Raw genomic sequence first — 13,990 nt, forward strand, 5'->3', positions numbered from 1 at the left:
CCTGGTGTAAAGTCTTGTTTTCCGTTACCTGCTTCCTTGCTTGTTAAACTTATTGACTCACTGGCTGATTTCCACAACAATATTCTGATTCAGATAGTACTCTTTTTATATAACGACATTTTTAATTTTGTGAAAATAATTACACAAATTAACTTTCACACATCAGAGTTTTCTCTGGTTTAATTCAGTGTGGGTTTTTTTTTTTTTTTTCCTTTTTTTGAAAAAAAAAAAAAAGACAAAAAGGTACAGCTATCTATGAACCAAACTTTTCAGTCAATCATTCAGTCAATCTTTTACAATTGTGAGCAGAGAAGCAGAGAAATTTCACCAATTTTAGTACAAAGATTTTTCTGAAATAATATATTCTTTCTTGATCATCTTTGTTCTATTATTGTGATGCAATCTGCAGAAATTACTACATGCAAAATTCGCTAAACATATTTTTCATCTATACGCCGAAATTAAATAGAAATATAACTAATGTTATTTCTAAGCTATTGTCTAGAACTTATGCGCATAAGATAAAACAATTCTGCTCATTATTATTATTTATTTCTAATCTTATTCTTATATTTCCTAGTTTTCCATTTTTTATTCTTTCTATTAATTCTTTTCACTCCTAATTCTTTTATATATTTTTTCTCCTTTTTAAAATATTTTTTTCTCTATACCTGTCAGTATCTACACCTATAAAAAGTTTTATACATAATTACATTTTGTTTTCCATTAGCTCGCTAAGAAATGGGTGCAAAGTTTATTTTTTTGTGAACTGAAAATTAATTTTTTTCATTTCTCAGAAGAATTTCGTATGAAGCAATTCATATGTTTATCCGTTTGTTTGCGTATGTGTTCTTATATTTGTTTATTTATGTATGTTTAAATTAGTTATATGCATCTTTCTCTTTGTATATATTTTTCTGTTTTGCTCTCTTTTATCCACTTCTTTTGTTTTTGTTTTTCATTACTCTTTAACTTTTGTTAAGGGATCGCCTTGCATATTTTTTATTGCTAAGGAATTATTTTGTATTTATTAAGAATTATTTATTATACTTTCTTCTGTAAGCTTCTTGTTGACAATTATGGAACCTGATGATAGTTAATGTTCAAATATAAACAAATAAACATCCGACATAGCCAAATATCGAGAATTGTACAAATTATTTAAAATTAAAGAACATAAAAATAATTTCATATTTTGTAAAAATAAAAGATTTTCTGACAATATAAATATTATCACTCAAAGGTTACGCAGTAGGATACATTATAATCGAATGTTTGCATTATATGTCGACATGGGTGAACAATGTTCAAACAAATTTCTGAATATCTGTAGTTTGTCTTTTTTCCGCCACATAAATTTCGTATTCTGCATACCTTCTTTCTCTTTATTCTTCCACTAATTTTCATTTCTGGCATTTTCTTTCTTAATTGTTGAATTCTCTCTTCATTATGAAAAGACAGCAATAAACCAGCTGGAATAGTCTACCCAAAACTTTCCCTCATATTATCCAATAACTTTGCTATGCCAGAGAACGCCCTACATGATTTACAATAGTTAAGAAATATTAACTTTTGAAGTGAATTCAGCATTTTTACTGTATCTATTATGTTATTCTTGGCGATCAATTCCTGGCATGCAGTTAAAAGTATCCAAAAATCGAAATTTTGTTTTAGATAAGTTTTTTCTCAACCGACTGAAACAGAAATTTGTCACAAAACTGCAGTTGTACTCACAAAATCACGTACCATATTTGATATATTGGACAAGTCATTGCGTTTTTTAATTATCGCATTTACATGTATCTGAAAGCGCAGACAGACTGACAGTCAGTCCGCTGTTGCTTTCAGCTCAAACTTTTACAGCTGTCTACACTATAGATATTGAATCTATGTACTGAATCGTATATATATATATATATAACTTCGTTTTATAATCATCGTGTTAACTTATATTCTAATATCCGGATGGTAGGACTTCCTCTGAACGTATTTTACCCAAAATTTGGTAGAAATTTGCAAATTTGGTGTAAAGACCGTACCAAATTTCAACCATTTAGCTTAATGTATTTTTGAATTTTCTTCGTCATAGACAGACAGAAAATTTGTTTTTCGCACTCAGGATGGTGTGAAACTTGGAGATTCGTCAAAATTTCGACTTAGAATTTTTTGACGATTAGTGTACTTTATCTATCTTTATATGCGAGAAAATAAAAAAGAATTATCTATATCCAACCTAACCTGCATATTCTCTTTACCATCTCATCGCCCAATTAATTATTTTATAAATTTAAATTAAAATCTTTAAAAGTATCATTGCATTAATATTAGAGAATATTGTCTTCTACGTTTAGTAAATTTCTGATTCAGAAATAAATGTGTATGATTCTCTAAAAAATATTTTTAAGCATCGATTGCGATAAACCTTAAAGTCATGTATTTTTAATAACCTTACATCAATTTTGTATATTTTGTTCATGAGCCTTACTAGTGGAGAGAAGTTACGTGACACATTAATGCCATAAAAAGCAAATGTTCTGGTAATCTGCCTAGCGGTTGCTTCAATTCTAATTGTAATTTGAAATTAGCGGTATTGTAGCTTTACGTTTCATTCTTCATTTGAATAAAGAAGAAGAACCACACGGTAAGGAAACGATGAACTCATGGAAATGGCATGAAATTTATTGCAACAATAAAACGTATTATTGAAAATTATGAGAATTTAAAAAAAATCAAAATTTATGAAAAATTTGCATAAAAATTAATTAAAATCATCAAAAACGATCATTTTTTTAAGTCTTAAAAATGAAGTAATAATAAGTTTAACGTAATAGTACTTTTGGAAATAATCATGGAGAGGTGCTAAAATCTCGTTGATTTTAAATTTCAAAAAAAAAAAATAAAATGCTAGATACACGTTTATACTTTTCAAAGTATATATGCGCCTAATTTTGTATATCCGTATAAAAGTTATGTCTTTTAGAGCATCAATACAAACACATGCGTTCGGCTTGATAATGCGTAGAGATTAAATATAGTCACTGTGTGATTATGATAATGAACCATGGGAGAATGATATGATTTAATGTAATAATGCTAGTAGCTCTATATTTAGCCAATATTCTTTGGAAAATAGGTTTAGTCTATCGCCTTGTATATTTTCTAAGCAGAAAGCAATTTACATTATATAATTTTATACTGGAAAATAATTAATTTAATTAGTGAAGAATATTTTTATATGCTAATAACTAAGTAGAAGTCATCCGATAACAGGTCTGGAAAAAGAGCAACTGAAAAAACAATTTGAGTATTCAAATGCATTTCTCACATTTGTTTTAAAGTGAAATGGATCACTTTAAACTTTCATTTGAGGAACAAAAAGCCATTTTTATTCCCTCTGCTATTTAAAGTTCGAGTTCTTTGCAATTTGGTTGTTATTTTTATTTGATTTCAGTAATCAATTTATTTTAATACTTTTGTAATATGTAAAGAAATTTGAAAGAAAAAAAGTGCATATAGGATGAAAATATTCTACACATAAAAGTAAAATCTTAAATAACTTGGAAATCATAAATTATTTTCATTATTTCCAAATTATTAATTTATTTTTATTTATTTCAAATTACTTTTTTAATTTTAAAGGGAATTTGATACACATTTATTATTAAAAAAAAACTTTCAGAAAATTTGTTTTTTTGCAAAATTGGTTTTTCAATTCTTTTTTTTCCAAAATTATTGAAATATTTTTAATTACTATATAAAAAGTATTAGTCTGCTACTAAAAAGAAAGATATATATAATGGAATTATGGAACATTACATGCTAATTATCATATTGGATTTAAAAATTTATAATTTTATAATTTCTTTTATTTCATTTCCGATGCTTTTTTAATACAATATTCTGTTCTTGTTTTTTTTTAATTGCTAATTTTGGCAATACAAAGATTATTTTTTATAATGGAATCGTTATAATTTTTGATAAGATATTATTTTTATAATGGAATCGTTAAAATTTTTGTGCATGATCAAGGTTAATGGATGCTTGTTGGCAAAATCTACCACGAAAGAGCGTCAGTTATATAATTCTAGATTTTTGTATACGATACAAATAAATTTATTTTCTTCTAAATATTTTATTATTATCAAAGGAAAAGAAGAACTCATCTTAATCTAGGTATTTCTGCTGCCTTTCAGATATCTTATTATGGTTCTGATAAACCGCAAAATATCTTAGCCTAATGTACTTAAAGTGCCTCTGCGAATCATAATTTTCTATAAGGTAAAAACTTTTTGGCATTTATCAAAATTTGAGGAACAGTAAAGTAAAAGAATCGGTACCTGACGTAAAAAATAATTTTCTAAAAAAATTTTTCGTCATCGGTGGGGAGAAATTGAAATCGCGCGAAAAACAATAATGTAAAAATAACGACAATACTGTAAAAATAACGAACCTTTTTATATTAGAATATGTTTCTTATAAAAATGAATTTCTGAAAATATTCATCATCCTTTTCTAAAAGTTTCATTAAGGGACGCCGAATTTACAAATAAACTTAAATAAAACCGCTTAGTTTATTTAAGTTTTTCAGACATTAATATGTAAAACCGCTTATTTTACAATGGAATAATTTCCGTATAGTTAATAACACATTACATTCTGTAATCCTCTGTTAAAATGCATAAAAATAATCTCATAAGCTTGATTCGAAAACAAACTGAAATCTATGTCCAACAACTTCGCAGTGGCAGCCCAAAATTGTGAAAAAACTTGTCCGAAATCATCATGCCCAGTGACCATATCGGAAATCGCACGTCAGTCGAAGCGAACTTACAGTTGGAGAGTTAACCTCAACTGGTCTCTCTACCTGGGCCCATTTGCCGCTAGGGGGCGACCTACTTTTGGACCTCGGTCTAATGAAAGTAAGGTAGTCAGATGGACCCTATGCACAAGTACAGGTGTGACCGTTCCTACCGGTGTGTGCCTGAGCGCGTGGACAGTGGTCTGCCTCCGTCCCACACGCATTATGTGTGGGAGTATACACCGTAATGGCACGTGAGAAAACAGGAGTTGTAGACCCTCTTAGTTGACTGAACAACAAGTTTATAAATAAGAAAGGATTATTGGATTTTCTCGCTTCTTTTATATACCATTTGTTAAAAATGAAACCCATGCCGCTTGGTGGGGGTGGGATTCGGTGAGGTACAGTAGTGTACCCCGTGGGATTGTTTCGTGTATGTTTTGAAAGGGATGACCACAAGCGGTATCGAGTGTACATCTGTAACCCCCTTGCTTATGAACACTGGAGTAACGTCAAAGCAGGACATGATGACCACGGATATGGCTGAGTTTCAGGATGTGAGTACATTTTCGATTTTAATTTATTGATATTGTGATTTTAAAACTTATTTTAAACTAACTTATTTTAAATGTGTTAACTTACTTTGCATCCATGCTCTCTATTAGATGCTATTAGCGATGAGAAAAAAAAAATAGCTTTGGAAATTCTTTCCAAAAATAATATATTCATGAAATTATTAATCTTAAGTAATGCGAAAAATTTTGATCTGATATAATTTTTGGATATCTATTAGTTCCCGAACTATTAACGATTTTATAAATCTTATAAAATATTTTTTCAGAATTTGTTATTATTATACTTTTAAATTGCATGAATTTTTTTTTAAGTAAAAATGAACTAACCTATTTTGTTGTTAAGCAAATTATTTTAAAACAGGAATCCTGAAATCGTTTTTTAATACTCTATGTATTAAAAATACTTCTTTGTTTAAAACATATAATGTGTTTTTGTAAGTTATCTATCGATCAATTATTTTTTTAAAATTTCATTTGCATTACATTTTATTTTTAATCATTTTTTTTTCATTTACATAGAAGTTTTATTGTTGACAATTTCCCTTTATTTTGAATTGATATTTTTTCCTAATCAACTTTTATTTCAATATAAAATATTTTAATGGACAATTTTCGTGTGAAATTGCGCTTGCTATTTGATATTAATTTTTCTTGAATTAAATATTTTGAGTTGATATCACTTTTTGCTAAATCTAACTTCCGACTTATATTATTTAGCTGAACTTTGAAATGAAATCCTATTTTTTCAGTAAATAGATTTCTTTTAGAAAATGATTGCTTTAAAATATAGCCTGATAATAATGAAACATGAACATTACATGCGACGCCTACATTTCCTTAATTGATTGTTTTTCGTTTTATAAAAACATTGAAGGATAATTTTCTATTAACACAGTTTATAAATATTGAGAATATTTTCAGTGGAGAAATTTCGGATATGTTTATTTGAAATTTTAATTGTTTACATCAGTATTATAAATCATTTTCATAAAATCACTATTATTCTACAGAAATTAATATTGTTTTTTATTTTGTAATGTAATTCAATCCAAAATATCTTCCAATGTAAATTCATGAAGTTAAATTTGATTCTTTACATTTCTGAAATGACGGAAATATTATGTATTAAGACAGTGCATTTATTTGAAAGTTAACTACGACCTCTTAAATATCTTGAAAGAAACTAAGCAAAAGCCTCATTTTGAGGCTGAAACATTTTTGAAATACATTAAACATCAAATATATACATAACTAAATCTTAGCTTAAGAATAAATATTAATTTAAATATTTCTCATACTCATGCTAAAATTAATAGAAATGTTAAAACTCCACTCAAAAATTTAACGACAAGAAATCATTAAATGTTTTCAAACAAAAATAAATAAACAAATAAAATAAAATAAACTATTAAATACATTTTATCCTGAACACTTCGTTCCGTTTTTGAAATTCTTTTATTTAAAATAAAGAATATCAACTTCTATTTATGTTATAAAAATTTCCTTTTCGAATTCACATTTTCACAAATTTCCAATCATAAAAACTCCCTTTCTTCTTTAATTACACCCTTTCGAACTCCAAATAGACAGATAATCCTTCTAATACCTACACACAGCATCCAAAAGTAGCTATAAAAACTGGCAATCAAATAAATAAACAAAAGGCACGAACTGACATAACGCGACCATCATTTCCTGATCAAGAACAAAGGGACAAAACGCATGCCGTAAGCGCGCCGTTACTTAGCCGGCACGGCGTCGACACGATTACCGTCAGAGCAGGGACTGCAAAAATAGATCGCACTACGGACACAATCACTGGCCATTTCCCTATTGTTATCCATTTCTAATCTAAATTTCAAACCTACATCTTGGACGGCAGGCGCCCAATTTTGTTTATCGTTGATCTTGAGTTTATAATTTTCCTTTTCTTTTCTTCTCAGTTTTTTTAAGATAATGATTTACTTTTATTATTATTATGATTTTATATTTATTTTTTGGAGTTATTTTTAAGAAAAGGGTCTTAAAGTTATGACGGAAAAACTTCAGTTCTATTTGTGATCTAAATGTTAAGAAACAGTATTAGAAGGGTTTTTTTTGGGTTTTTTTTTTTTGACATGAATTGTATAGAAGAAGATTATGCGTTAGATTTGAGAGTTGTTTCCTTAAAGATTTTAAAATTCAATTAACACACTTATTTGTTTAAGTGAGCTTCATTTGAAGAAGTATATCAATGCAATTTTCTTATTGATTTGCGCGATAAATATCTTTAATAGATAAAGATAAATAGATAAAGCAATTATAATCTTTATTTTTAATTTGATAATAATTTTCTAGGCTGTTTATTGAATTTTAGACAAACAAATAATTTGAATTTCAATAAATAAAAAAATGAAGCTTTAAGTCAAATGAAAGAAACATGTTTATTTTCTCTCAAATATTTCAAAAGTCACTAAATATCAAGAAAAAGCAAATACAACAGAATTCTTACGTTGTTGTTGTTTTTAAAAAACGTAATTCTTAGGTTCTAAGGTTAGTAGGAAAATATGTGTAATAGAAATGATACAGATTCGACAGCTATTTTAATATTTTTGGAATATTTATTTAGATTTGAGATGGAAACGTTGTTTCCACGTGCTTTTTAGTATATTTTTTGTCTGTATTTGCGATCGAGGAAGAAAACTGCATAACTGTTTAAATTTTGAATGCTATTATTTTCCATGGAGACTATAAACAGTTGAAATAGAGTATGTATTAAAAATATTATCCAAATAAGAGTCAAAATAATACAAAAAAAAAGAAATGTTGGAAATAATTAAACAATAAACAATCTTAGATCAATGGAATAATAGCTCGTAAGATTTCACGAGATTTTTAATTTAAAATAATGAAAAATTTAATTGGACTATTATAAGATTCCATTAAGTTATATTTAATTTTAAATATTATTCTATTTCCTGATTCATATATTTCAAATAATATTTCTGTTCAAGTTATGTCAAATGACACCATTCAGTAACTTTAAATTGTCAAATTTATCAAATTTATCGAACATTTTTGGTATTGATTTTGTGTCAGTGAAATCAGCAACAACAAAGCTCGTAAAATTCAATAATATTTAAATCAAAGACATATATTAAACAGTTACAAATAACAATGAAGTTTAGAGTTTACAAGAAGATGAAACCAGGAAGTAATTTGTGTATCCTTAGCAATATTTAACTTCTATACAGTTAAAATGTTTTAATGTTCGCTTTCTTGAAGTGAATTTATTTACGTAAAAAATAATTTGCTAAGCTTTAATTAATGAATTGGTTTCCATTTCTTAATAAATAAATAGATGTTTATAATGTTAGATCAGTTTTACATGAAAGCGTTACGCTCCGTCAAATTTAATCAATACGTAAAGCTTAAATTGCATTCTTTCATTTCTTTCAAAAGTTTAGTTTTTTTAAGCGATAGTTCTTTAATTTATTAGATAATGTTATGTTTTATACAACCTACATCAATTATCGAAAATGGCTCTTCTAATAAATATTATTTGTCTTTATGGCAAAAATAAAGCATGAAAAATTCTTCATATAATAATTATGCAGCCTTTTTTTTTCAATTAAAAACAACAAAAATATAGTAACAAATTCTCCCATCTAATAAGAACACAAATAATCCTTTATTTTATTATTATAAACTATAATAGATACTAAAAATATAAGGATAACATTAATATATATATATATATATATATATATATATATTGGCATCTAGTTAATGGTTCCGATATGTTTTTATTAATGTAAAAGAAATTAAGTAAATGATGTGCTTACAAAAAATGTTGAAGTTTATACAGCTTATATAGTTAATTTAGTAAAATGTTGAAATTTATAGACGTTATATAGTTAATTTTGTCAAATGACGAAACTTATAGAGGTTATAGTTAACACTGCTAATTTTTTAATGAATTATTCATCATTTGATCATGTAATTGTTACTTGATACTTGTATATAATTTAAAAGAACAAAAATATGAAAATGATGACATATTTTTAGATTTTTATATTTGATTTTATCTACTATCAAGCATTTAGCTTACTAATAATTTATTAAAAAATTAAGAAAACTTAAGAAAAAATATTAACAATTTATCAAAACGATAACGAATAATGTTCAAATTACGGAAATGTTAACAGAAATTGTTGTTCAAGAAAATTCTTCTCTCTTCAATCAAATGATTAAGAATAATATTCAAATTACTTTTGTATGGCAAAATTATGAACACCATAAATCACTTTGATAATTTTCTCATTCACTTTATTTTTCACATTTCTTAACTAAAAAACATTTCTTTAACAGCGAAGTGAGTTTTTTTGAAAAAATAAATGTCTGTTTCAAAATTCCTGCTAGGTTTGCGTACAACATCGGATCCAAAACAAAGATGTAACAGATAACGTTCTTCTTTTTTGTGACAAGCTGTTGTTAGGGGTTGCAGAGTGCAAGTAAATCATTGATAACTCTTTGAGATTGTTTTGACTTTTTTGATCCCGACCTTTTTGACTGGAAATTATGACTCCGATTATTTTAAGATAAGAATCCCGTCGTGATCACGTTTCGAACGCACCAGAAGAGCATCTTTTTTATTATTCTGGAAAGTTATTTATTTTTTTAAAGGATTTATCGATAGCTTTCCATAAAGTTTGAATTATTACGTGCTGATATCTCGACATTGTATCTTTGAAACCGAAATGTTCTCGTGCATATAACACTTCATAAACAAAAAGGAACTGATTTATTTTCGCTTCTTGTTTTTCTTATTTCTGGAAAGTTTCATATTTTAAAAGAACCTTTTTCTATCATAAGAATTGATCAGTAGAGAAAATTATAATTATCTCATATATTACTTAAAAAAAATATTCGCTTGTTTTGAAAGTATTTTATTTTTTATCAGTTGTTACATGTTATGATTTTACAACAAAGTTCTCTTAACAGGTTAATTTGCTCAAATTTGAGCAAACAAGGCAATGCATAATTCTCATAATTCCTTATTTTTTTAGATAAAAAGATTATATTAGAAAGTCCAGTATTTTCAAAGTTAATTATGCTCAAGATTTTTATAAATATGGAAAATAAGAAATAGTCCGGAAAATTAAACATTCTGTGATTTCATAAATTAAAAAAATAATTATTGTGTGCAAGATAACAGCGATTGTAATGGTTTTAATTTTTAACATTTTCTTTGAAGTGCCTTGAAATTAAATTAAAGTAGAATTTTTATGTTTAAATTTGAAATGAAAATAAAAATCAGCCATCTATAATCGTAAAATATCATTAAAAATGACATAAATTGTTGAAAATAAAGAATAGATATTTTTCAAAATATTTTATAAAATAATAAAAACTTGCAAGTGCTCCATTGAGCTATTTTAGCAATTTAACAACGAAATAACTCTCCGCCCTTTAAGCAATAGGTATCTTATTACCTGAAAGCATCCAATCCATCATTATAGAGTTGAATTTCTCATTCAGTTTATTTGCCATAAAATAATTTGTTTAATTCTATTAACATTATAAATAAATGCCAAAAAGATGAATGACTTAAAAAAAATTGAAATGGTTAATTTATGATTATATAAATAAATGAGCTCTAGTTATAGGAAGGTTTTAATAATTTTATATCAATAAAGGCTGAATAAATTATGATTAAAAATTATTGGTTTAATATTAAGAAAAAATATTAACATAAATAATCGATCAGCTTAATTACCATTAATGATCTATATATGATCCCTCAAAGGATTAATACAGAAAATGTTGTTTTGTTTATCCATTTATTTATTTGAATTTGCATGTTAATTAGATGAGGTTATTTCTCCATTACCTTCAAATGATATTCATGAGAAAGTAAAATTGAGGTGGACCTAACCAAGTCATACATCAATAGTCTATTTGTCAAGTTTCTTCTTGTTCTACTGACCTGAAAATACTGCAAGCTGATTGGACAGACTAAATTGCAAAAGCTGTCTTATGATTCGTAGCATAATACTTAAAACCTATTTTGACTAAGGACTGCATATATGCAATCATTAACTCAAAATATATGCATTTTATGATTTTTTTAAAACATTTTATTCACGACCAAAAAATTTTAATTTAAATAAAAGTTTTCTTATCTTATTATATTTTTGTTATATAAAAACTGTCTATTATATAAGCATTTCCTTCCATTTTTAATTTAATGATGAGTTTTTTTAAGATAATTTTTATCTTCATTTATAAAATTATTCTAAAATTTATAACTAAGTATCATAGTTTAATTAATCAATTATTTTTTTAAAAAATACTATTTCCAGATATTTACTGCTAGAGTTATCTTTTTTATAAATTCCTGCGGATTTTTAAACTTACTCTAATTTGATTTATAAGAATGTTGCAATAACTTTGGATAGTAATAATTATTTTAGAAAATATTTTTTGAAAAAACTTTTTAAAATTATAAAATAATTTTGTTAGTGAACACTCACACAATGTAACAAAATCAAGCGATAAATAAAAAAATTGAATTAATAAATACTTTTAATCAGATTTTCTGAATAAAGGCATTTCCAAAATGGCCGTATAATGGCTTCCAAATTCTTTTGTTGTTTATTATATCTTTTGTATTGTTAATTTTTGTTTTATTTAAGTACACTAAATAAATATCACTACCATGCATAAAAAAGAGAGGAAAATGTTTCTTACTTTAATATTACTAATACAAATTTGTATATTATTTCGTTTTAGTATGCAAAAATTTTATTCAAGAATTAATCTTTCATGCCTTTTTTTCATAACATGGGGGAGAGGGGAAATGCATTTTATAAGAACCTTTTAAAATGTTGATGACATTTATACCATTAATTAAGTATTTTGAAACAAACTGTCCAGCAAGCATTCCGTGGCTTCATTCGCAATTTTTAAGCTTAAATTTTTACAACTCAATTAAATTAATAATTTTACTAATATCTTTCAGAAAAACTTTTTTAAAGTATATTTTTTATACAAATATAATAACAGTCGATGTTTTTTCCATATGTCTACTTTTCTGCTCACATGATTACATAATAGTTAACACTTTTACCGTTTGGTTTTTGAAAATACATGGCTCTTTGAAAAAATGCACGAATCACGAAATATTTTTTGTTTAAAAAAATTTTTAAACAGTTTTTATGTAATTAATTATTATTTTTATTTTTAAACAATAAGTATAATATAATACAGCAATTTTATTTTAGATCAGTAGTACTGTTTGTTGTTTGATGTAATTTTCATATCGATATTAGTCTAAAAAATTTATAATTATAGTGAAGATGGCCAAGGAAATCAGTTTCATTACAAGTAGAACGCAAAACTTTAATATCATTTGTATCACTGAGATCCATTTTTTTTTTTTAAAAAAAGAGTTTTTAAAATAATGATTAACAAGTCAATGGTACTCAGTTTAACTAAAGCTGTGATTGCCATACTTATTTTATTCCCTTTTTGCTTAGGTTGAAATTAGTAATTCTATTTGTAGTCTTCAAAGGGATTAAAATACATTTCTGTCTCATTTTTTACAAAATTGCTATTATGTATTTATACATTTTGTTCAGTCTAAACAGAATGGTTATTAACTTTTACGAAATTGCTACTTGTTTATGTTATACATTTAATAATGCTAAACACCTATGGCGATCAGCTTGCTTGCCTAGATTATTAACTTTTTAGGCAATTAAAATATTGACATGGAATGCGATTTTAAAATTTCTGTTTATTTGATACCGTTAATATGAATTTAATTGAATCATTCTGCAACAAATCATTGTAGGCTTAAATTAAAAATGTGCATGCTACGAGATAAAAGCGGAAGTGGAAATTATTTTTTGGAATTACAGTCCAAGTAAAAAATTCCATCTTTCTTAAAAAAAGAAACTTAATTTTAACATTAATAGAAGCACGCGACTGAATATTTTGATGGATATTGAATTTTTAACATTAAAAACATCGTAACACTGCAAATTAAACTTGAAGAATTTATTAAAAGTAAAGAAAAAACTATTCAGAAATTAAATAGATATCATAAAAAGGATAATTTTTTAAAGTTTTAAGATAAGGCAATATCTTTTCGTGAAATTAATAGTTTTGGAAGATGTGGTCTTCTGTTCCCGTAGGTAAATGATAGACGGCTAAGCCTATTTTGGCCCTCGATTAAATTTTCAGATTAAAGTTTGTTTCTTAGTTTTCTGTTACAACATCTGACTGAATAGCTTGACACTGTCAGCAGCATTTATAATAATTTTGTTTAATTAGCGAAGTCTTGCATTAACTGCAGCTGTATAAACGCTGAATAAAGCAGCTTGAAATTTTAGATTACATATGGCTGTTGCCATTCCATAATAAGTAAAAATGGGCGATCTCTGTGCCGCGTACAATAGCGTTATATATATTAGCGGCTTACATGTATTCTAATTTGCGACATCTATTGGTAAACATGCGAATTATAACCGACAATGGTTGTGGGATTTACTACTTCACTATTACTTTATTGTTATCATTTCGAAAGCCATCCATTTAGTATTATTGAGTTTTTCAGTTATACAGACCCCAG

At 26.3% G+C, this 13,990-nt stretch overlaps 1 protein-coding gene across 1 annotated transcript in view; it reads left to right on the forward strand.

Moving 5' to 3' along the window:
* Nucleotides 1-4,949: 4,949 nt before the first annotated feature.
* LOC129958017 (Kruppel-like factor 3) overlaps nt 4,950-13,990 on the forward strand; it is an 82,068-nt gene continuing 73,027 nt past the window's right edge. The window contains exon 1 of the mRNA XM_056070569.1: nt 4,950-5,355. Coding sequence (XP_055926544.1) covers nt 5,248-5,355 — 108 coding nt within the window. The 5' untranslated portion in view covers nt 4,950-5,247. The remainder of the gene's footprint in view (nt 5,356-13,990) is intronic.

The sequence above is a fragment of the Argiope bruennichi genome, chromosome 1, assembly GCF_947563725.1.
Source record: "Argiope bruennichi chromosome 1, qqArgBrue1.1, whole genome shotgun sequence".
NCBI classification, from domain to species: Eukaryota; Metazoa; Arthropoda; class Arachnida; order Araneae; family Araneidae; genus Argiope; species Argiope bruennichi.